Consider the following 26516-nt stretch of genomic DNA (forward strand, 5'->3'; position numbering starts at 1 on the left):
CTCAGTTTGCTTGGAGCACCATCCCATACATCAAAAGGTTATGTGTTTGATCTCTAGTCATGGCGCATACAGGAGGCAACCGACTGATGTTTCTCTTACATTCATGTTCCTCTCTTTCTCTAATCAGTAAACATATCCTTGAATGAAGATTTTTTTAAGATATTTTAGATGACATTAAAGGAAAGCAACATGGAGCTGATTTACTTTCTAAAAGAGAAATATAAAAAATGAATGCAAGTGTGTATCTACTTGCTGACATGACACAACATGAAAGGACATTAAAAAAGCCCTAAAGCCCTGGCTGGTGTAGCTCAGTGGACTGAGTGTGGGCTGTGAACCAAAGGGTCTCAGGTTCAATTCCCAGTCAGGGCACATGCCTGGGCTGCAGGCCAGGTCCCTAGTGGGGGCCATGTGAGAGGCAACCACATACTGATGTTTCTCTCCCTCTCTTTCTTCTTCCCTTCCCCTCTCTCTAAAAAGAAATTTTTAAAATTTAAAAAATTAAAAATAAATAAATAAAAAAGCCCTAAAAATGGTAAAAGGCAAAAAATTTGTTTCAACTGCTAGTGCAGCAGTGCATTTTGGAAGGCAGTTTCAGCTGGAGACTCAGAGAATTGAGGAAAACACACAGGTGATCATGGTGAAATCTTGGCGTTTTCAGGCTACAAGCTGTACAGCATAATTTGATCTCCAGCTAAAGTAAGCAGAGAGTCACAGTAGCTGTTTCTCTGCTCCAACAGCCAGGGGACACTCACCATTTCAATGACATCAGAGGACTTCTCCAAGCCCCTTGTTATCCAGGACAAAGCATTCGTCTTATCATAGAAAATGCTCAGGTTTTCTAGAATCTCATGGTGCAACATTTATTTACAAGCGGCTATATTGGGGAAGTGGGGCGGGGGGGGGGGGGCAGGGAGGGAAAGTAAGTGAAACCAAAAACCACCTTACCTCGGGGGCCTAGCCATGCCTTGAAATAGGTACTAAGTGATGCATCAAAATTTTCCATTTTAAAACCTATTAAGGAGAAAAAAAAACATTAAGCTCTACTCAAAATGCTTCTTACGCAGTATTTTTTCATAAAAGAACAAGAACAAATTCTTTTCAAAGAATATGCTATGGACAAGGTTAAATTCCTCATGCTAAAATTCTTTTTTTAACTCACAAAGGTAACTTATGTGCTAGTTCTAATTTGAAAATCAAAAGGAAAGACACAATCCCACGAATTCACTTTATAAGTGCCAGTCTAAACTCTGTTTCTCAGCTCTGTAAAAACTCTTCTGGTGAAGCTGAAATCTCAGTGGGAGGAGCAGAGGATGGGACTGGAAGGTGGCAGACAGCAGCAAATCCAATCCGGGCAAGAAGCAAAGCCTGGGCTAAGAAAACAAAGACAGGAGGAGCTGTATCAAAGAAAGGAATGCCACAATAAGATGGTTTTCTCTGCTTGTTAAGTCTATTATTATTTGTAATACTTCATTCATGCCCACAGTAGAAAATTCTAGTATTAAAAATGAATAGAGGGTCAAACCAGAGGGACTTTTGGTCAAGACGGCAGCACAGATGAAGACCTCTGGCTCAGACAGGGTAGGAAACTGGCCCAGGTCACTCAGCCAGTCAGGGCCAGGCACCTGGCTCCCAGCACCGCCCCCGACCCCCACACCACTGCACCTCTGGGACAGGAGCCCTGGACCCCTGCAGTCAGTCCCAGGTGTCACTGGGGGAAAGTATAGTCTGGGGGAGGAGAGGGTTACAGAGTATTTCCTTCCAACCAGCAATTGTGCTAAACAATCAACTCAATTAAGTCTAGAAGGCTTAAAAACAATAAACAAAAACAGCAGCAGAAAAAAAAATGAATAGAAGTGGGAAAAAAAATCTCATCACTTCCCTCCATCCACAATCTCTTAAGCCCCAATGTCAGAAGGAACCTAATGGTAAGATTTATTGGGCATATTTCCCAAGATTTTTCTCTTTTGACCACGAAAAAGGTCACGCCAAACGGGTGTTTTTACAACTTTGGGTTGTAGATGCAGATCATATATTAGTAGATGATGAGGTTAAGTTTGTATTAAAATTAATAAACTGGTTATAATAAAGTGAGAATGAATGTTTTTTTTTGTAAATCTTTAATGTTATTGTATCATATTTTTAAGTATCATGTACTCAGCTGTGTGTAAAATATATTTGTACTCTGTGGTGGGGGGGGTCACAGTAAAAAAAAAAACAGCTTGTAAAAGGTACTGTTACACCAAAAAGTGTACATAGTTAAGTCCTCCCCTAGTGTCGTCAATACAAACTGTGGCAAACTGCAGCAAAATGCCACATAAATGAAACCCATTTCACCACAAGCTAATTGATATAAACGAGAGTTAAGTTCTCATGGGGTCTCATCAACACTGTGGTGAAACAACGTTATTCCAGGACCTGCTGTACGTTACTCACTCTATTTCACTTAATAGAACATCTTGAGGATAGTATCATATCAATAGTTACAGATCTAACCCCATCTTCTAAGATTTCATAAATCCCTGCATTTCCCCCCTATTTAAGATTTACATTTACAGGGTAGCTATGCATCTTTTCATACCTATTAGCTAGATTTTCATACACATAAACATTAGGAGGCATACACTTTAAGCTTTCATGGTCATTACTCTTACAGAAATAACTACAAATATTTTACCTTCCATGAGCAAAGGCAAAAATTAGTCTTATTAATTAAGTTGTTAATCATTTAATGCTATTTCTTTTCCTTGGCTCGCTACACTGACGTGTATGTATTCTTTGGCTAACTCATGGAATTACTGAGTGGGCTCTACCCAGCCCCGCTGTGAGACAGAGCTACGTGAGGCCATCAGGGACAGTGAGAGCAGAAGCTACCAGGGTTCTGGCCCCGACATCTGTCCAGCCCTGGAAGGACCTCAGGAGGGCACGCACCCCTTCAACCCATGGCTGGAAATCAAGAAGCCACCACAGATCCAAGAGCCAACAATTAGGTGTGCCACCTTTGTCCCTCAATAGTTACACAACCAGGCCACTAGGTCGCTTCTGAAATTCAAAAATTAAACAGCTTTTCAACATACTGCATTCCTAAGACCATTCTTATCCTGAGCTGCATCTCTTCAGGGGACAAAAACTATAGAACATCTTAAGAAGACGCTCTAGCTTTGCATTTCCTAAACAGAATCCTCTTATTTAAGGATTCTACCCTTAAATTGGAACACTTTATCTATAGAAAGGCTGTTAGAAGTTCTGCAGTTTAAAAAAGTGATAGTCTTATCTATTTTTGCATAATTTATGAAAATTATCTAGAAAATGCCAATTTTGGGAGACAACCATCATGTTTTTCTGAAATCTAAATTGCTAACAAAATTTAACGTCATCTGTGATGGATGGTGGGCCATGTATATGGAGGGCACAGGATCCCTTGCACCTCAATCAAAAGCAAATAAAGATACTGCTCAAGGAGGAACAAGGTCATAAGCCCCACGACTATTGCAAGGATTACTGATGGACAAGCTGATGGATAGACTTAACTTCTTCCAAGACATTTTAAATCTAGATCCTGCTATTGCTTGCTGGGTAGACAGCTCACTGAGGGGTCTACTACTCAGGTATCAAGCATGAAGGAGCCAAGAGCAGGCATAACACACTGACAGGTGATTAAGTGGTTCAATGATGGGTTTGAAACTTATTTTTTCCACTTACTAGCAATGTGACTTTGGACATGTTATTTAACTCCCATCTGTAAAATAGAAGAAATAGTAAAGTAATTCCCTCTAAAGGTTGTTAAGAAGGTCAGATGGTGCCCTCAGGGCAGTGCCTAGCATGCAGTAAACCCTCAGTAAATGCTGCCCACTGTGTGTGTGCCACAGGCTCAACTCCACAACGAGTACTGCCAGCCATTGGTGGGCACCAGTCTTCTCAGCAGGGACATGGTTGGCACTCTATGCCTGGGCCAGTCCACTAAATGTCATCAGTGAGCTCCCAGTGGTTGTAATAAGCCACAATGTCCACTTCAAGTCCTAAAAGGCCCCCAGCCACAAAGGTAGAGAAGCTGATAACACCACAGGAGAGAGGAACTTTTAGGTGTGAGGCATGATCTAAACCCAGAGACAAGGCTAAAATGAACATACTAATTAAATACACAAATATCAAACACTTATTGTGTACAAAGGATCGCTAAACTGGAATAAATGCAAAGGAGCACCCCTGGAGACTGAGAACAAACAAGACCTTCACAATGGGGAGAAAAGCCCAATACCGTAAACCAAACACAAAATCCAGTTTGCAAAAAAGTAGATGCTAGAATGATGTGTACTAAAACAGGCTGTACGTACACATTTAATACCAAACTGTAAATAAAGTTCAAATACCAGTGTCCTGGGGTCTGACATCAGGAATATCCCTGACAAAAGCAGTAGGGAATTGTTACAATTTTTAACTAACAGGCCTTCAGAGAGCTGTGACCAGTTTTGGTGTAAGGAGGACACAGAAAAGCTGGAAACAGGTATAAAGAAATGTTAAAAATGATGGGAAACAGGCCTGTGGGATTGAGTTGGGGGAGGAGAAAGATCATGAGTGGACTTAGAAAAAAAAATGCGGCCCTTAAGAAAGTGGTATAAATGAGTTACCATTACAAGGGCAATGCCTAGGACACAGGTGAACTTGAGAAACTAGGCTAATATCACAGCAACAGAAAAGCAGCTTGATTAAACATACGGTGAAATTTCAGTCCAAGTGTACTGAACCCAGCAGCAGGCTACCAAAGGGTGTGGAATTTAGTATTTGGAGATACTGAAGAATTCTGTTACCAGCCATCTGTCCTAATCATCCAAGTCTAAACCTGCCTCGAATGAGGCCCCCTGGAAGCTGGCAAGCTCAGGAACATTCTTGTCTTTCTCAGACGGAACACCTCTACACAAAAATGCACACAAGAGGTGGTTCTGTCAGCGACAGCACGTCTGTTCTTAGACTGCATTTCTTCTCTGCTTGAGAATTCTTCTCCTTACGTCTGCAGAACTTTTCACAATGAGACTTCAGGAACGTGTAAAATAGCTAGTGAAACATTCTGTAAAAAGACATGCGTGGAAAATAACTGTCATTTTCAGAGTTGCTCATTATTCCTGAAGTGTCTGTGTTGAAAAGGAAGGAAGGATGTGCAGAGGTGACCCCTGGAACGCAGGCCCCTGACCGGCAGAGTCCCGATCCGTGAATCACCGGCCTGGCTCTGCACTGGACTCTGCTGTTCAAGGTTTTCCCCAATGTCCCCCACCACACCCACAACCGGACATGAACTGGAACCTTCTCAGACAGGCTGTTTGTTTTTACACAGGTTACCAAGAGACACCATACTCACCAGAGGTTTGCTTTTATCCTGTACTCCGCACGATGTCATATTTCTGTCTAGGCAGCCACATATTTAACATCCCTCGCTACCATGTATTCATTTTTTAAATTCATACCACATGCTTACTGAGTGCCTCTTATGTGCCAGGCTAGGAGGCACTAGAACCACAAAGGAACAAAAATTCCAGGCTGGGGTAGAAACACACACATATAAAATGTTATGTGATATAACTGATGGCAAGAAAAATTAAAGCCGGGGAAAGGTGGTGGGATCACAGAGTGGGAATTCACTTTGGGAAATGCAATCAGAAAGGCCACCCTGAGGTGGTGACAACAGAGAAAGGGTGTTTCAGCGAGAGGGACAGGTGGGTGCAATGGCCCCCAGCTCAGTGCTGCTTGGCTTGCACAAGGACCACAGGCCAGGCCAGGGGCAGAGGACAGGCAGCAACTTGGGAGGCCTGTCCTCCGCTCCCTGCCAGGTGCCCAGACCTGGCTCAGAGGTGGTCCACAGACATCCATCACACGGTGCAACTGCACAGAGCGTGTGGCCCACAGGCTGGGAACAGAAGCGTGCCAATCCTTAACTGCTCTTGCTGCCACCATCCCCTCATGCTCCTGGCTACAGCCTGCTTGCCAGCACCGTGCCCTTTTCCTTCTCATCTCCCTTGCTGAGCCTATCTGCTGTGCCACAGGAACAGCACAAAAGGTGTCGGCAAATGAATTCTTCACTGCCAGGCTGGGCCAGCCAGCCCTGCTGGGTGAACTGGGCACTTGCTGAGTGGCCCGTGGGCCAAACTTTAGTACTTTTCTAAAGGACTGAGGGAGGCACAGGGCCCTGAAAAACCCTTGATACTTTGCCTATTGATCTGGAATCATGGGAACAGCATGACCCACTTTGCACAAGACGTCTAACCACACTGCCAGGGCGGCAACCTGCAGAACTACTACAGTCCCCACCTTCCAAGCTGCACGTGGGCCAGTGACATCACTTCTCAGTAACCCGAGTCACTCACAGACAGCTTGGGTGAGCTGGGCCAAGTGGGAACACAGCTGCTCTGTACAATTGTACTAGCAGGGACCAAGCCCAGGCGCTGAGCCCATGGAAGAGGAGCTCTGGTCCTAAATGCAGCAAAAGAATAAGCCATTCTTTGATCTGGCTGGTCCTCCACAAGCAGGCAGGAACAAGGGCTGGTCACCACCTCCCAGGAACCAGATCACGCTGACACCAAGCCAAGCATGGCGTCCCCATCTCTTTAGACAGGAGGCTCTCACACCCGTTCAAGCCATGGGCTTCCCAGGATCATGGTAAGGAGTCATAGGACACATTAAAAAAAATTGCAATCTCAACAGTACCCTAAAGCTATTAACTCACTAGTTCTAGGGCTGGACACAGAAAATGATGACTATGAAAACAAGAGAAGGGTAGGAAACACAGACAGGTAAGTAAATTAGAAGAGATTTTCAAGAATTCCTCTTTAATGCATATTTTTCAAAAGCCACTTCCCACTATCAAATTCAGGAGTGTTTTTGGTTACCATGCAACTGTGTTATAATCATGCCTCACTCTAAGTCTCTCACTAAGAAAAGACATTAGTTGGGCTGGTCATTCTCTATATAAATTACTCTATATTAAAAGAGGATGTTAGCTAGAAGTCAGCATACTGTCACCTAAAGTAAGTATTAGTGCATGCACCCCAGACACAGAACTAAGTGTTTTAAAATCGAAGTGAGCCTCTGGCCTGCATTCAAAAGGAACATTGGAACTACCATAGCACATTATCACCTGGAAATACTGACGCACAAAAACTGAATCCCCCAAAGAGGGCAGTGCTCATGCAGAAAACCCATCTGTCTACTCGCTAGCTCTGGTAGGAATGGGGTGGCCAGGTGCATCATCTGCATGAGGTTAAATAAGCATTAGCGTTCACTATGATCTAATATCAAACAGAGTCTGCTGGAGGCTTATAAGATAAAAAGACAAAACAATAAGCTTTATAGCAAACCTGCCCCTCATTTTCCATTTAGCTCCCAAAAGGGACAACAAAATGTGGGAGAATGGTGGGGATCACACCAAGGGAAGAAGGTGCTGTGGGTAATGAGAGACTGCATAATAAGTTGCTTCCACCCCAGTTCTCCAGATGAAGTTGAGAATTATGATGAAAGCAATTTACGAAGTTATCTGCCTTGAAAGAAATGCAAATGCTAATTATTTTGGCCATTATATCTGGAGAAGGAGAAAGCGAGAAAGCCACTTGGCAAATGAAAAGTCCTGGGATCTTGAGGCATATCTGCTTTAAAGGGTATTAAGGTTTTTTTTTAAATATTGTAGTAAATACAGTTAATTTCCTAAACCCACAACTAGGCTTTTGCTGACTCCAAAGCAGTTGAGACCTTTAGGGTCAAACCTGGTTTTTCTTGCTGCTAAGACAATAGTAACAGAGAGCAGTCGGCCAGCTTTGAAAACCCCCTTTCCTGTGACATCAGTCAAACTGCATTGCGTTTGGTTTAAAAATGTGTTTATGGCAGATGTTTACCTACGATTTAGCATAACTTTCTCATCATATCCTGTTTTATTTATTTATTTTTTGAATTGTCACAGTTCCCCTAAAGATAGGTCAACTGAGCTGGCCTTCTAAGGACAAGAGGTCAGGATGAAATTTCCTTCTATCTTCTGTTCCCTCCTCCCTATCCATCCCTTGTAACAGTCAACTTGTGTTAAGCAGGCCTGGGAACAGTCTTCGGACTGGCTGCCAGTAACACAAAAAATTAAATGGCACTTTAACTTGGCAGTTACAATACTGCTTGAATTTCAAAAGGTTCTTCTAAGTTTGAGAAAATCTGCTCAGGAATGAGAGGAAGAAAACCATACTTTGGTAGGAAATATTAAAATATAAAGCACTATCATAAACGTGGCTGGTGTGGCTCAGTGGATTGAGTGCGGGCCTGTGAACCAAAGGGTCACTGGTTCAATTCCCAGTGAGGGCACATGCCTGGGCTGTGGTCTAGGTCCCCAGTGGGGGGAGCGTGAGAGGGAACCACACATTGATGTTTCTCTCCTTCTCTTTCTTTCTCCCTTCCCCTCTCTCTAAAAATAAGTAAATAAAATCTTTTTAAAAATAAAATAAATATTTTTTTTAAAAAAATGGAAGCATAAAGACCATACAAGAAAGAACATCTAACTACTAGCACACAGAACTGAAAACAGAATGTCTTTAGTATGCTGGCATTTAAATAAGTAACTCCAGATTAAATCTTGGTTGGAGAGAAGAATCTGCCATATCAACAGTGGTACTGTAATTCTGACAATCCAGAAATTTAGGCTCATTTTTGTCCCCTCACAGAACTCCCCTACTCGCTAAGCTCCATTCTAAGGGCATAACAAACTCTTGTTAATAATGACTTTCCCATAATCAGAGGCATTCTTTCCTGCTCCAGATCATATGTGTAGAAAAAGAACACAGACCTATTTGGGGCCCTAGGTAAGTGCTTTAACTGCAAAATTTGGGTGCTTACATGCACTGTAAGATACTGTTGCAGTTTAGCTCCAAGGTTAAAGAAGGCTGAACAACCTCATTCTGGTATTATGGACATTTGAGGGAAATTTTAAAAACTTCTACCTTGTACAAAAATAGGATTAGGCAGGCCAGGAGATAAGCCCCACCTCCCACTCCTTGGTTGCTAACAGTTAATTAAAAAGTAATATTTTAAGCATTCCTGGAGAAGGACCTTTTTAAAAGCAGTAGAGAGTCACACAGCGGCTCTGATCTTAAATGAGCCACCTGTAGTTCTTCCTCCCTGTCTTCACTTTGACCCTTTCTCTGAGGCCCAGATCAGATGTTACAAAGGTACCCCCTGCCTTCTTGAGCCTTCGCTGTCTGGACAACTCAGCATATAACAACTCCAATTTTTATATGACTTAGACACATTTTCAGTTATGGTGGAACACACTTTGTACCTTCTCAGGTAAAGCCCAGATCCAATTTGTTCTCCGTGCACAATGATTATCTATGGGTGGCAATATACCAGCTATTACAAATAAAAAGGAGGGAAAAGTGTGAAGCAATGACACATGAGAGCCCACAATGGCAGCTTCCTACGTGAGTCCTAGTTACAGAGGGCATTTCCTCAGAGAAAGGGCCCTCCATGCTAGCGATCTGGAGCTCTCAACAAAGATATCCTACTCCTGTTTATTGTATGATCAGTAAAGCATTTTATAAGGTGTGGAACAAACACCCAAACAAAAACGCACACACACACCTCTTAAACATTCAAAAAAATTTTCCCCCACTCAGAGAGAGATGTATTTTTCTATTTTTGGAAGGTAAAACATAAATATGTATGATCTAAAAAACTTAGATGTAAATTTTTTTTCAGCAGTGGAAAGAGGCAGAGTAACATGATCTTAGAATGTATTCTAGGGCAATTCTTATAGCTAGAGAACAGACTGGTACCGTCAAGTTCAAAACTCCCCCTCCACTTCTCAGCAGGGGAGATTAAGGGACCCCACACCCCAAATTCACTTAACCAACAAGCATTTGGAGAGGGGCTTACTGTAGAAAATTATTCTTATAGAATGTTATTACCTAAAGATGCTGACTTAGCTTTCATTTGAAGGAAGCAGCAGCAGCAGTGATGATTTTGTTCTGGTTGAAGCACACTGCCGCCTGGAAAAAGCAATGGTAATCCCCACACAGAATGCTCCTTGCTGGTGGATGAAGGCCAGCTTGCTGTGGATGGACTTAGAACTCTGTCCTCACAAACAGCCTGCTGACAGTAACTAATTAAGCCCCGCAAGGCTGCAGTGAGACAAGGTAAAAAATCCATCCAATGCTGGAACAGGTCATCCCCATGACTTGTTTTACTTCAGTGCTCCCCAAGCATCCTCAGAATCACTGCCCTTCACTCTACCAGTCATGAGAAAAGCAGCTGACTCACTAAATTAGCAAAGACCTTATGAGTGCCCACTGTGTGCCAGGCTGTATACTGCTCATTAGGAAAAGGACAGTGACAGGGTATGACCTCTGCCCTCTTAAGATGTAAAGCAGTAGAAATGGTAAGCAAAAGACACCTGCGGGTCAATCGCTTTTGGGCAGCAATGGTTAGTTAGGAACACCCATCTGGAGCCTGACAGTGGGTTCGAACCCCTGCTCCACAACTTACTCTATATAACAATCTCAGGCAAGTTATTTTACCTTTCATGACTTAATTTCCTCATTTGGAAAATAAGTAATTAAGTACCTTCCACAGGTGATTAAGTGAATTAATGTATGCTAGATACTGAGAATAGGGCATGACACATAATAAATACTGCAAACATACTCATCATTACAAAGATCTGGGGTGCTGACCAACTTCACATTCAATGTTTATGAAACAGTTTGTGCTAAGCACAAATCCGAGTTCACCACAAAATTCAGGGGGCATGAAACTTGCCCACATCCACACCTCACAGTTCAGTTATTCTCTACTTTAGATGGAATCACATAATAATACTTGTGAATCAGGGATTGTGAATCAAATATATTCCTCTAGGATAGCGACTTTCAAACTTTTTCATCTCATGGCTCCATAAACTAATTACTGAAATTCTGCAGCACCCCAAAAATATATTTTCTGCTGATCTGACCAAAAAATAGGCACAATTTTGATTCATTCACACCAATAACTACTGTTGTGTTGGTTGTTGTCACTTTTTATTTCACGGTCTAACAGAAAAGAGGTCAGTGCCCCTGCCTAAATAGTCAGGTATGGCATGTTTTAAAAATTCTTGTGGCCCACCAGTTGAAAATCGATGATCTAGAACATTAAGGGGATGCTGGTCAATGACTCCTCTGTGAGATCAGTATTCATACCATCCTTAGGATGGAGTGGTAGCCAGTCTGGATCTGATATGCCTGTTTTGCATTCCCAGAACCTAGCATAATATAGTAGATGTTCAATGAATTTATTCATTTACTACAATTAGAGAAGTGCTGAGTTGCCAAAGGTCGCAGTGCTTGGGTACTGCTGAAATTTAAATCCATATTTCCTACCCTATGAGCAACCATTCTTAAAATACCCCATGTATGGCTTTTTGAGAAAGCATCTTCACCTGGTTATTGTTAAGAGGATGGTGAAAATATGTATTAATAGTGTTTGAGTTCATACAGCTTTAACCATAAGATACAGAAATGACTTAACTTTAAATTACACTATCAAAGTAAAAAAGAACAAAAACCAGTTGTATTCACCTATGATGTTTGGTAATGAAAACCTTAGAAATCTCTGTAATTAAGACCTATATGTGGAGACAGTGAAAAAAGGGGTAGTGATCCTCTTGGCCTCATTTTCACATGCTCCTCCATCACTTCCACTAGACCTCAATCAGTGATAAAATTATATGTTTATTTGTTAAGTGTTATAATTAACAGTTACACTGTAATTATCTGCTCATTTGTTCACAATCCCCATTAAGCTCTAAGCTCTTCTAGGGCAAAACCTCTAATGTTCCCATTTGTATCTTCACAGAGCCTGGATGCATGCCCGACAGTGCTGATTACTGGTTGAAACCATGAATGAATGAATGAATGAATGAATGAATGAAAGAAAGAAAGAATGCATGACTTCATGCCTTCAGTTCCCTATCAATGGTTTCTCAAATCTGTCAGCAACTCAAAATTACCTAGGACCTTCAAAAAACAGATTTCTATAAATTCTGATTCAATAGCCCAGAGCCTGAAACATCTGTCTTTTTGAAAAGTTCCCTGGGTAATGGTGACAAGCAGCATTCTTTTGGAACCACTGCTGTATGGAAATTTTGCTTTTGGACTCTAATAACATTCCTTGCTGCTCCTGGAGTTATATCACCCATATATTGATAGCACTGTACTCACTGAGTCTACACTGGGATGGATGGTGGTCAAGGACAGAATATATTCTACCCCTACAAATTTGGTTATAATTCCTTCCCCCTGCTTTACCTCCATCGTTTCCTTTCAAGCCATTTCTGAAGCTGAAATAAAACCCCATTAAGTTACCGATCAGTTCTCCTATCTGTCAAACACCTTGTTACATGTACATATCACACATAACCAGTATGAATTAAGTAATGTAAGTTCTTTCTCCATTCTGGAATGTTGTCAGAAAACATACCACTGTCAGTAGGAGAGATCCCCTAACCTGTCATTTCCTAAACCAGGTGTCAGTAGTGGCCAGGTTTGCAAAAGCTCAGTGAGGTGGAGAAGATATCTATCTACTTATTCTTGTAATCCCTAGCTGCTGTTCTTAGCACACAAGAATTTATAACTAGCTGTTTAATCATATTGAGCTGGGGTGGTGTGGGGTGCCACCAAGTAAATGCCTGCCACCACCAGAAGTCATGGCACATACTTGGCCACATCCAGTTGTATATACTCCTTGGAGGGAGACAAGGTGAACAATGGGAAGAACCTGGACACTGGCTGAGACGTGGGCTCTGGCTCAGGCACCATTATCATAAGTCCTAAACTGAGCCAATTGCTGTTAGCTTCACTACCTGGACTAGAGGGTGAAGGTTTCGGGTGAATCTGGTGTCTGTGGAAGGCAGCCTGTAACATGGTCTCCAGTGACCCCTTCCTGACTGAGCCAGGGTTGTTTGAGCAATACAGCAGAAAGGATGGCATGCCACTTCTGGGATTAGGCTGTGGGACAATGAATCTCATCTTGGTCAGGCAGTATGCTTCCCTGTTTCTCAAATCCTGAGCTCTGGGGGAAGCCAGCCGCCATGCTGAGAGCAGTCCTCTGGGAAGGCAGGCCCTCCGTGAGACCTCTGAGTGAGCTTAAAGCAGATTCTTTGGCCCCTGTCAGCTCCGCACAGCTTCAGTGACACATGCAACCTCATCAAAGACCCCAGGCCAGAACCATGGGGTGGCCTCTCTGCAGTCCCTGACCCTCAGAGCCTATGTGAGATGATAAATGGTTACTGTTTTAAGCCACTAATAGTTTGCAGTCTTTTGTTACTCACCAGTGGACAAGACTTGAAACTAACGAGGTCAGTGGAGTTAGAGAAAGAGGTTCTTAGAAGTCAACTCTTCCTCCCCTACCTAGCTTTCCTTTTGGTTACTACACTTAATCAACACAGGCCCTAAAAATTAAATGCTCCCCCCCTTTTGATTTAATTGGAACTGAAAAGAAAATTAAAAAGCCTGCTATCTAAAGTATAGAATTTGGTTATGAAAACAATACAGTATTTATTACTAGCATGAAGCTTAACAGACAAGGGAGCTATCATTTATTAAGTATTGCATATCTAGCTTTTCAAAGTCTCAATAAGGAATTATCCTCATTTTATAGGTAAGGAAACTGAAGTTCAGAGATTTTAAGTAACTTGGTCAAACAACAAACAGACCCATTTAGTTAAATGCAGGTTTGTATGACTTAGGGTGGCCAACCATCCTGGTTTATCGGAACTTGAGTTTCCTGGGATGCAAAAATCAAGGGAAAAATATCGGGAAAAGTCCCAGGACACTGGTTACCACACTATGTGCCCACGTAGTGTGCTCTTTGAAAATCACCACACAGTTGTGTGGTTTTTATTATTTTTTTTTACCACACAGTTAATTTTTTAAAAGTACATTTTAAAGCTACCATTTTGGCAGTTTATAATCTGCAATAAATTTTGAAATGTCGCGATGAAAATGAAAACCACAAGTCTTTCTAGTCTTTCTCTCACAGTTTCCAAGAAAAACAGTTTTGTTTTTTTCTGTGAAGGAGCAAAATAATTGCTGTTGTTACGATACAAACTAGCATGGAAATTTTTCAGTGTAAAAATTTCTGCAAACTTGTTTCAAAGCAGCAGCCTAGTCACAAAGCATAGGCAGGTACTCCACACCCCTCCCCCCCCCGCCCTCCGGCCTCCAAAGTGGGCTCTTCCACAAGGGCTGGCTCAGAGGGTCCCACTGGGTGCGCCTGGAAAGAGCTGCACACCAAATGAGGTGCTCCGGCAGAAGGGGCAGGCAGGCTCACAACTTTCTCTTTTACAGAAGCCTGGAGACAGACGGCTAAAACCACCGGGAACTTCAACACTAGCAGTGCACAAGTGGTTTTCATACCTGGTAGGTCAGGAGGTCCAACTATTACCAAGTTGGCATAGCCCAAACTGCACTGGCCCTTTTTCATTTAAAAAGATCCATGTAACATCCATCAGGATGGCTATGATCATAAGGACAGGCAATGACAAATGCTGGCAAGGATATGGAGAAATTGGACTGCTTGAACATGGCTGGTAGGACTGTCAAATGGTATGGGTGCTGTGGAAAGTAGTTTGGTGGGTCCTTGAAAAGTGAACAAAGCTGCCATGTGACCCAGCAATTCTACTCCTGTGTGTATGTGTGTGTATCCAGAAGAGAAATGAAAACATACGTCCATGTAAAATATTGCACACAAATATTCACAGTGGCATTATTTCTAATAGTCAAAAAATGAAAACAAACCAAATATCTATCAACTGATGAATAAACAGAATGTAATACATCAGTAGAACAGAATGTCATTCAGCCATAAAAAGGAAGGAATTACTAATACGTGTTACAACATGAATAAACCTTGAAAATATCATGCTAGCCCTGGCTGGTGTGGGTCAGTGCATTGAGGATAGGCCTACGAACTAAAGGGTCACTGGTTCGATTCCCGGTCAGTGCCTGGGTTGCAAACCATGTCCCCAGTTTGGGGCCTCTGAGAGGCAACCAATTGATGTTTCTCTCCCTCTCTTCCTCCCTCCCCTCTCTCTAAAAAGAAATAAAATCTTTTAAAAATATATTATACTAAAGAAGTCAGTGACAAAACACATGTTGTATATGCCCATTTATATGAAATGTCCATAGTAGGTGGACCCACACAAAGTACATTAGTGGGTGCCAAGGGCTGTGGGGAGGCGTGATGGGAAGTAACTGCTGACATGTATGGAATTTTTGAGGTTATGAAAATGTTCTGGAATTAGAGCCACTTAAAGAAATAAAAATAAACTTTAAAAATGGAAAGGTACTTTTAAAAAAGCTTTAAAATACTGCATACTAAAGCCCACTTCTAGAAATCCTTATACATGTGCATTAAGGACATAAAAAGCATGAAGATTGATCTTTAAGATTATCATCAGTGGTTTAACAGCAGAAAAATGGGGGAGAGGGACATCTTTAAATATCTATCTAAAAGTAACCTGATAAGATAAACTATGGTGCAGGCATATAATTAAATAGTATGCCATCATTAAATTAAAGTTGTTCCAGAGAAACAACTTTATTCTGGGCATTTATTCCAGAGAAATTAAAACTTATGTTCACATGAAAACTTGTACATGAATGTTCACAGCAGCTTTTTCTGTAAGAGCCCAAGCCAGAAACAATCAAGATGCCCATCGTCTTGGTGAATGACTCAACACACTGGTACATTCATGCTATGGAACACTGCTCTGCAATAAAAGCACACTATTGATAAACTTAACAACATGTAGGAATCTCTAAGGAATTATGCTGATTGAAAAAGAGCCAATCCATTTATATAACATAACATTTCTGAAAAGATAAAATGACAGAGATGGAGAACAGATCAGTGTTTGCCAGGGTTAAAGATGGTAAGAAGACAGGAGGAGAGCGGATGTGGCTATATAAGGGCACATGGGCTGATAGGACATTCTGTATCTTGTATCTTGACTGTAACAATGTCTATATCCTGGTTGTGACACTGAACTGCAGTTCTGCAGAATGTTACCTTGGGGCCGGGGAGGACTGAGTAAAGGGTAGTTGGGATCTCTGTATTATTTCTTGCAACTGCTTATGAATCTAGAATTATCTTAACATGAAAAGTTACATTTTTTAAAGATCTGCAAAAGTGAGATAAACAAATCAATGAACAAGACTATGCCTTTGATTTTTTAAAAAATGCAACTGCCACCTGCCCCCCTCCACTGCCCCCAACCCATGAACCCATGATTCATGGTTGTAATTTTCTGGCATCTATAAGTATGTGTGAAGGAAGCAGGTTGGGGCTAGAAAGGAACAGTCTGAACTATGACTCCATTCATAAAACACTGACCCTTCCTTCATGTTGGTGTTTTCACTTTTCACCAGCCTAATTAGCTTCCCAGTAAACACTTACCCAGATTAGTCAGGCAATGGGGAATAATGTTTTGATCCACCTAATGTTCTGATTCACTTCAGGGTATCATGCATCTTACACTAGCCAGTCTTCAGAGTAAGAAAATCATTAAATATATCAAATAACAGCTTCCTGAACAAAAAATTTAATCTTTGATGATTCAAAGACATTCTGTGATCTTGAAGAGTTCTGGAATCAGAATTATGAGTGCCACATTCTGCTGCACAGAACTGTGGATGAGCAAGCACAGACACGTGAGCTACACCTGTAAACCCACAATGTTTCCATGCTTGAAACCCCAAGCTCCTGCATCAGTTATTCCTTTGCCACTTTCCATTATCTTCATAAATGGAACACAGAAAACTGTGGATGAATATACTGAGTTGTCAGATTCAAGGTTTAAAAAAACCTTTATTTTTACATTTTTATTATTTTTTTAGAGAGGGAGAGAAACCTCCATGTATGAGAAATATGTATCGGCCCATTCCCTCTCACACACCCCCTCAATAGGGTGGGGGGCTGGCCCGCAACTCAGGCATGTGCCCTGACAGGGAATCAAACCAGCAACCTTTCAGTTTGCAGGCCGGCACTCAATCTACTGAGCCACACCAGCCAGGGCTAAAAAAAGGTTTTAACTGAATTTATTGGGGTGACATTGGTTAATAAAAATTATGTAAGTTTTAGGTGTATAATTCTATAATACATCATCTGTATATTGTATATTGTGTGTTCACCACCTGAGATTTATAAAATATTAATAAAAGGTTTTTGCAATAAAAATAAAGGAAAAAACAAAACAAGAAACAACAAAAAAAGCTTTTTGCAGTATGAAAATGATTCTCCATCTTTTGGATCATTTTCTTGTCAGTTCAGTGGGGGAAAAACACACACACAGTGGTTTAAGAAGTGTTTTGATAATGTGATGGAGTCCCGTCATTATGTGATTCAAGAGTTGACTGGGGTGAGCTCTGTGTCGGAGTCACACGGGCTCAGCCATGGGCCTCCTGCTGCCTGTCAACAGGAAGGAGCCACTTGCCTCTCACAGCTTTCCAGAGGACAGTGGACACCTTCCAGAAAGGGCTGAGATGACTTCTGTAACCCTTGCTGGAAATTCTCCAGCAAGATTAGATCTCTTCCTAGCAATGCTCTTCTCTTCACCAAGTGCTACTTTTAACAAATGTGCCACTGTATTTAAAACCCCCTTGACAACTATTAAAAGTGAAATACTGAGAATTCGGCCCTAAGCTGATTACATTTTAGTGGAGATGCAAGTATTTTAGCAAGTCATATTAATGTAACTGAATATTCTGACTGGCTAATAATACGAACTTTCTCTTCATTTCAACTCTTCCCAAGCACCAATATTCAACTCCAAGCTGCCATACCAGCCATCTTGTTGTAACTAAATAAATGGAAGCCAGTGATCAAATTAACATGAAGCCAATTAGGTGCCTACCTACAGGCAGCACCCCAAGGAAGAGATATTAACAGGTCTCAAAATGCAAGTGAAGGACATAATTGAGGAAAAAAGAACTGTTTGTGTATAGACCTTGTAAAAATTCTTTCCTGGAGAAGTCAATCCAGTGAAAATTTTAGGAAAAAAATTTAGGTTGTAACATGGCATATATCATTGTTTATCAGCATGCCTTTACTGGGCACCAAATGTGTTTAAGGCATTATGGTGGGTGGCAGAGATGGAGAATGTGGCCCTTTCCTTTAATCTCAGAAATCTAGCTGTCACCTAGTTGGAATCCGTATTTTTAGCTGACTTCAAAACACAGAAATGCAGCACAACTCCACAACAGCTCAACACCCCCCTCCACCCCCTCAAAAGGCAAGGATATTTTATTGGTGGAGGAGGAAGACAGATACAAAATAACACAAACTATCCTACTTTGATTGGGAAAAGCTATCACATTTTCCTATGCAGGACCAAATGAAAACAGTTACTTGAAGAAAATTAGTATAACTACAGAAGTCATGACATGTTTAAAATGTATTATGGTTTCTTCCATAGACTTTTTCCATCTACACAATTTAATATATGCCACTAGGTGGGAGAAGGGAGGGGACAGTGTCTTAAGTCAGCTCAAGGCTGCTCTGACAAAATACCACAGACTGGGTGGTTTCAACAGGAACTTACTTCTCACAGTTCTGGGGGCTGGGAAGTCCAGGACAGGTGCCAGCAGATTTGGTTTCCATGAGGGCACTCTTCCTCTTCCCAGACAGCCACCTTCCAGCTGTTCCCTCAGCCTCACAAGGAGGAGAGGGAGGGTGCTGGCTACTTCCTTCTCCTATGAAGACACTAATCTCATCATGGGACCTCATCTAAACCTAATCACTTCCTGAAGGGCTCACCTGCAAATACCTCCACACTTGGGGTTAGGGCTTCAACACATGGTTTTGGGGGGAGGGTAAGGTGCACAAATATTTGGTCCCTAACAGAGAGGTAGTTTTCTGTTTAAGAGGTAAAGGGAATAAATCACTATTTACAGATTCTGGAGAAAATAGCTACTTTTTAAAAATTTAGTCTATAAAGTGAATCATTTTTATTCATTGATTCAAATTATCAAAACACATAATGTCTACAAATAGGTTGTGTTCCAGATGTTTCTTTGTAAACTAGTTATTTGGCCTTTGGGAAAATTCTATCTTCTATAGAAATTATATTGTTCTTAACCTTTTGGGATCCCACATTAATTGTAAAAAAAAAATTGATTAAAGCAAAAGAGACTGCTCTACCCCCAAATGACAAAGAGTTTGGATAAAACTGACATTTAGAGTCCCCTAAACACTAGGGACCCTAAGTCCCCAAATTCAGAACCCTACTTAAATGTGGTTACTAGATCTCCAGATGAGCCCTAAACTAAAAACTCACAATGAAGTGGTACTGACAGGACTACAGACCCTCACTACTTCTATGAGGAAATGGAATCTACAGTGCGTGCAATTTGATTCACAATCCCCTGGGCTCTGACAGAATACTATAATATGCTCTTTGGGATGCTGCTAAACCTGTATAGACCCCCGTTTCCTGATCCACAAACATGTGCATAATAATGCCTACACCTCATGGGTTGTTAAGATTAAATGAGAGTCTATGAATCATTTGGCACAATTCATAAGCACCTCAATAGCTGCCTCATGGCAGCTATTTTTAAAGTTACCATCAGCAAATACCCATTGAACATACTTTTAATCCACTGAGGTAGGTGCTGGGACACAAAAATTCATAAGACAAATCTGCCCACAGAGAAGTCAAAGTCTAGCAAGGGAGAGAGAAGTGGTAAACAACTACAATACAGTGAGCTGTCTTGACAAAGTACATACAAGGGGAAATGGGGATTAAAAAAAAGTCGATTTTACACAGGGACAATAGGGTCAGGTGAGGCTTCAGAGTAACGTTTGAGTTAAGGCTTGCTAGTGGGGGGAGAGAAAAATGAGGTTAGAGGAGTGGATAAGGGCTCTAGTGTCCGATTTTAAACAGGGGCGGGTGCTGAGAGCAGGGTGTTCAGGAGGCTGGGAAGAAGGCGTGAACCAGGTCAAGTCAGTTAGAGAATGACTGCTGCAGAGTCCACCGTGCGGGATGGAGAACACCCTAAGGTCATGCAGGGGAGGGATGGATAAGGTGAGGGACAGGAGGGAGTCCAAGCTTCTGGCTTCTCACTCTGAACCCTGGTTAAGGGGGCTCTTTGATGAGTCAGGGAGTAGAGGGGCAAGTGGGCTGGAATAGGGGAACGAGCAAAATCCCTATCATCTAGAAATGGACTGCTCTGCTACCAACCGTATCAATCACAGATCCATTATACAGCTTCACATGTGCCTATTGAGTTAGAAGGCAGGCCCTATATTTTGAATTACTGGGCTGCAAATTAGCAAAAATTCACTGTACTGACATGTTCACTTATTGAGAAAAACCTGTTAAATGTAAGAAGTTCAAGCTTAAACTGGGACCTAAGCCATATATTTGTTTAAGGAAACTATTGTTGTCCTAAGAAAACATTAAGCCAGCTATACTCTACCATGAATTACACACTTTGAGAGGTTGAATTATTTAGCAAATTTCTATTTCCCTTCACTAAATGGTCTGCTAATGACTAGTGCTATGAGGAAGCTTTCCACAGTCATTCTATCACATTAATATCTCTCCAAGAGAATCTAATAACCATTTAGAACCTCCTCTAGCCCACTATTTCAAATGATTTTTTAAAAATTTCAAGTAATTTTCTTTAACTCTCAGTCCTCACCATGTGCCAATAGTGATTCTGTGGTACATTTACAAGGACAATGTCACTTAATTCTCATGCCAGTTCTTGCACACACACCCCTTTCACACAGAAGTACACGGAGGCAGAAGGCAATTAAGTTGTTTATCCAAGGTCATACCATGGACAGGCAGAGGGATGCCAGAGTCTGCCTGCTCTTTTAGTCACTATACCTACTTTCCTCCCCATGGTACTATAAAATTTAAAAAAAAAAACAGATGTTTATTACAGAAAACCTAGAATGTAGAGAAAAGCTTTGTTTCATTTTAAAGCAAAAACAAAAAGCAACCAAGAATGTGGCAGAATCCATGTTGCCTCTTCAATGTTTATAAGCAAAGACACTTCGGACCACATTCAGCTGTGAAAGCCTCAGTCTCCCCCTAACTGCAATATCCCTCACCTTGAAGTGGAAATCACAATAACTTGAGTTCTGGAGCAGTATTTATATAAATGCTTTAGTGATTCCTCCATTATTTGTCACTTAATCTGTTTCCATGATTTTATTATTCTTAAATACTGTAATATTACAATAAACATCTTTGCACACAAAACTTCATTTGTGTATTAAATTATTTCCTTGGGTGAGATGCCCAGAAACTGGGCGATTAGGTTCAAGGGTCTTAAACTATACAGCAAAATTTCTTCTCAAAACATTTTTACCTACTAATGTTCCCACCAGCAGGGTCTTCTACATGAGTAGCAGATATAACTGTACCCTGGCTAGGTATTTTCATGAAGGAAAAAAATTTTGCCACTAATTTAGTCTAATATAAAAGCCTCTATGCATATATGAAAAATATAAATCGTACATGAATCTCAATGGCTGAATAAACATTAAATATATTGAAAATTTGTATATAAGGGGTTAATATTCAAAATTTATAAAGAACTCATATAACTCAACACAAAAAAACCACACACAATCCAATTAAAAAATGGGCAGAGGACCTGAACAGATACTTTTCTAAAGCGGACATACAGATGGCCAATAGACAAGATGCTCAATGTCACTAATCATCAGAGAAATGCAAATTAAAACCATAATGAGCTATCACCTCACACTTGTCAAAATAACCATCATCAATAAATAAACAAACAACAAATGCTGGCAAGGATGTGGAGAAAGGAGAACCCTTTTACACTGTTGGTGAAAATGCAAACTGGTGCAGCCACTATGGAAACCAGTATGGAGTTTCCTCAAAAGCTTAAAAATAAAACTGCCTTATGACCCAGTAATTCCACTTCTGGGTATATGTCCAAAGAAACTCAAATCACTAATTTGAAAAGATACATGCACTCCTATGTTTCTTTTAGCATTATTTACAACAGCCAATATATGGAAGCAACCCAAGTGCTCATCAATAGAAGACTGAATAAAGTTGTGGTACATATATACAATGGCATATTACTCGGCCATGAAAAAAAGAATGTGCCCTGGATGATATAGCTCAGTGGACTGAGCTCGGGCCTGTGAACCAAAGGGTCACCAGTTCAATTCCCAGTCAGGGCACATACCTGGGTTGTAGGCCAGGCCCCCAGTAGGGGGTGCTCGAGAGACTACCACACTGGTGTATCTCTCCCTTTCTCCTTCCCTTCCTCTCTCTCTAAAAAATAAATAAAATCTTTAAAGAAAATGAAATTTTACCATTTGTGACACCATGGATGGACCTAGAGGATATCATGCTCAGTGGAATGAGTCAGACAAAGACAAATACCATATGATTTCACTTGTATGTTGAATCTAAAAAAAACAAATGAACAAAGGAAACAGAAATAGACTCAAACAAATAACAAACTGATGGTTGCCAGAAAGGAGGGAGTTGGGGAAAATCAGTGAAAATGGTGAAGGGATTAGGAAGTACAAATTGGTAGTTACAAAACAGGCACAGGGATGTGAAGTTTAGCAAAGAGAATACAGTCAATAACATTGTAATGATTATACACGGTGATAGATGGGTACTTGAGTTTTGAGGATGATCACTTTGTAAATTATATAATTATCTAACCATTATGCTATATGCCTGAAACTAAGATAAAATATTAAATGCCAACTATAATTGAAAAATAAAATTAAGAAAATTTGTATAAATAAAAAACCATTTGTGGCTAATACATGGAATAGTAAATTGAGTAATAATTAAGTTCTGTGTATCTTATACTTTCTAAAGGATTAATCTGTGTATATAGGCTAGTATTTGTTACCTGATCACTTATGTTAAAAATCTTTCTTTCACTCAGGTGACCAGTACAGGTTTTCAAAGTTTGCGTTCCACCACTTTGCTCTGAAGCACATCCATTTTGCTAACATGAAGAAATCTGCAGAAGATTTTCATTTTTATGAAAAAAGGTGAAATGAAAATAGCGTTCAGGTCTGTTTCACAACAACTACATCCAGCATTTCAGCATCAAGCAGCCAGGGCTTTGAACTGTTTCTGTGAGCATCTGTGCTTTATCTCAATTCATTTTGTACAACTGTTAGCAACATGTGTCGTGAGGTTCAGAGAAGCCTGAGAGCTCGTTAAGGGTGTTATGCTTAGTGTAGAACTGGACGTAAATTAGTATTTTCTGAGATGGTGAATGAAATAAAGGTGTTGTGTGTGCATCAAATTTGGAGTCTGGGAACCAAGTTTTTCAATATAAATCAATAGTGATTGCTTCTTTGCTTTCCACCATCTTGGGTGACCAAATTTCATAGGAACACTCTAGTTTCAGGTATCAGGGGGAACCTGTAAATGGAACTGTCTGCATTCCATAAAAATTCCCCTTCAAACCAAGAAACTAAGTCTAGTTACCAGTTTTTTTGTTTTTAAAAAGATTTTGATTATTTATTTTTAGAGAGAGGGGAAGGGAAGGAGAAAGAGGAAAGAAACATTGATGTGCAAGATATACATCGGCCAGTTGCCTCTCACACACCCCCCACCTGGGGATCTGGCCCACAACCCAGGCATGTGCCCTGACTGGGAATGGAACCGGTGACCTTTCAGTTCCCAGGTCAGCACTCAATCCACTGAACCACACCAGCCAGGGCTAGCTACCGGTTTTTAAAAACTCTACGAGAAGCACTGCATCTTACATAAACAGTAATGATCCTTGGGAACAAGTATGGATTTTAACAAGCACAGTTCAAGCATTTGTTAAATATCTATTTTGTCTAGGGACATGGACTGTTTTTTAAAACACCAACTCTATAAACCCATCCACAAACAAGCCTATAAGACAGTAGATTCAATTCTATTAAAAGAACCTCAGAAAACTAGCTTTAAAAGAAAATGTTTCATGAATTTTTGAATGTGAAGTAAAAAGACCCTTTCAGTTGTTTTTTTTAACTGCGTACATAACATTTTGCAGAAGGCAGGCCAGTTTTGCTAATCAGTAGCCGAGTCAACCAAATTTAGTTTATGCCATTAGTAGTATTATCAATAAAGCATCACAAAACAGCTTGATTTTTCCAATCCCATGTGCAGGCACTGAGTGAGCATTTAGAAAAACACAGGACTTCTCAGGGAGAAATTTCGTATGCATTAGACAGGACACTAATGAGAAACCCAAGTCTCGCCTTGCCTGCACTTTCAGCTCAGTGACACACACAGAGTAAGTGGTATAGGACCCAGCAGCTTCAAATTAGAATCAACTGGACTCCTACTTGGTTCATAAACCTCCTCATGATGACAAGTGGCCCACTGCAGGAAAATTAAGTCACACTAAAGAGAAGAGGGTAGCAAAATGTGGAACAGGCACTGGGATAAGCTATCCAAGGTCTAATAGGATAAAGTGTCATTAACTCTGGCCTAATTTGTTCCACTATCAAACAAATCTCACATCCTTTCAGACTGTAACACCTCACTAATGAGTTAAGAGGATTTCATTATGAAACTATAATATCCTTCCTTTAGAGAGTTCCCAGCTTCAAGATAACATCGTTAAAAATAGAAAACACAATACCACCACTACTACTACTACTAGTAACTAACAGTGAACACTTAGTATATGCTAAACCTCTTATTATGTACTTCACATATACTATTTATTCTTCAGTAACCCTGTAAAGAGTTATTTTGCCCACTTTACAGAGGAAACAAAGGCTCGCATACTAAAAGTTATTGCAACAGATCACTGAGCCTATACTTGGGGATTCAAACAAGTCCTCGCTATTTGGCCCCACAACCGGAGCTCTTAACTGCCTTTTATAGTGAAATTACACAGTTCAACTTTGCTAGGAAAATAAAGGGCATCACACTAACAACCTACAAATACATATAACACACTACTGAGTCCTCAGTAATGATCTTAGGTTTTGTGAGGAACAATGGTGTCTCCTAACACCAAGAGAATGGGTGTACAAAATAGTGTCAGTGAGCCAGTGGTTACTACTGGTTACAGTGCTTATGTGACACACACTTGATTTGGTTTTTCTTCCACATTCAAATGAATCATTAGATAGACTTTGGTGTCCTGTAGATGGCATAAATGAGATCATATTAATTCTTGAGAAGCAGACCTGCTAAGAAATTGACATACAAGCAAATAATAGTGTTGATGTGATTTCAGTGAGGCTAAGACTGAAAAAAAAAAAAATCTCAATGGGAAACTTCTGGTTTGAGTGCACCGGAGGATAACATGATATGGAAGGAGAAATGTATCTACCATGTTCAGCACTGGTCAGTTTCTTAAGCCAGGATGAGTAATGAGTTTTTCCCATATCCCCTGGAACTATGGATATGCAGTATATAATAAAATCAGTTATAGATTTACCTCTACCTCTAGATATTAACTATATAATTTTATATAATTAAAAATACACATTTAAAAAACATGGATATATAAACAACTTTTTAAAAAAAATGGGCCTCTGGTGATGAGCTGGGATAACTATCTAGTCTTAGATCAAAACAAAAAGCTGATAAATGAGCTATCATAAAATAAGAATTTCTCCATCTCCAAAGAAGATTACAAAGCATAATATTAGCTTTAGTTTCAACTTAAGGAAGAACTTTCAGAAATATGCAAAGATTAGAAAAGGCCTGTGGGTTAATGCATAAATAAACTCTCACCTCTCTTCAGTGACTGGAAGAACAGATTAACCTGAGGCCAAGGACATTTTTTTGGACACTGGTAACCCTATTCCACGTGGACTGAAAAAAGGCAGGAAATCACTGTGTTAAAGGTCAGCTAGTCTCCTGACTTTACCCCAGGCCTACTTTCTAAAGTGAAAATTCTATCCTATGGTTAAAAGTTCAAGGTTGATCCACAATTTATCCTCCACAATGCCATTTGCTCCGTCCATATTCCATTTACTACTAACCAACTTGTGTTTAAGTGTCCCACCCGAGAACAATTTGTGGAAAGATACAGCAAAGTGGGCCATTTGGGTATTATTCTTCAATCTAAAACACAAATTCTAGGTTAAGACACCCATTCCTGTATCATACGCCAAACTATTACACACATCCACATGCTTTTTATTTTACATTACCCTTACCTATAACTTATGGGAAATTATGAAGCTTATGAGCCATCTGTAGATAGTTACGCACACCAACCATTTACAAGCACTCTTCTGGATGGAGTGGAACTGAGAGAGTCTGTAATTATGCAACATACCTGGAATCACACACACACGGTATGGATGAAGGGATTCTATGGAAGGTAACCTAATCACAAATTTCTAACTTTGGAAATGGTGGGCAGTCAAGCTCTAGGCATGACTACTGTAGTAAAAGGTTTCTTTGTCTTAAGCAAGCCCTGCCAGTGTTTTTGTGCATCTAGGTTAAACACACCTTTGAAATAACCACCCTCAAG

At 40.6% G+C, this 26516-nt stretch overlaps 1 protein-coding gene across 3 annotated transcripts in view; it reads right to left on the reverse strand.

Annotated features, from left to right (window-relative positions):
* ELOVL5 (ELOVL fatty acid elongase 5) overlaps window positions 1-26516 on the reverse strand; it is a 76868-nt gene that overhangs the window by 28630 nt on the left and 21722 nt on the right. For 2 of the 3 annotated variants that reach the window (XM_045843451.1, XM_045843450.1), the window contains one exon: window positions 949-1014. In XM_045843451.1, coding sequence (XP_045699407.1) covers window positions 949-1006 — 58 coding nt within the window. In that variant the 5' untranslated portion in view covers window positions 1007-1014. Of the gene's footprint in view, window positions 1-948; window positions 1015-9926; window positions 10057-26516 lie in introns of those variants that run through there. The other variant, XM_045843449.1, reaches the window with a different exon arrangement.

This window comes from Phyllostomus hastatus, unplaced genomic scaffold (assembly GCF_019186645.2).
Source record: "Phyllostomus hastatus isolate PE091 unplaced genomic scaffold, TTU_PhHast_1.1 phas_contig_40, whole genome shotgun sequence".
NCBI classification, from domain to species: Eukaryota; Metazoa; Chordata; class Mammalia; order Chiroptera; family Phyllostomidae; genus Phyllostomus; species Phyllostomus hastatus.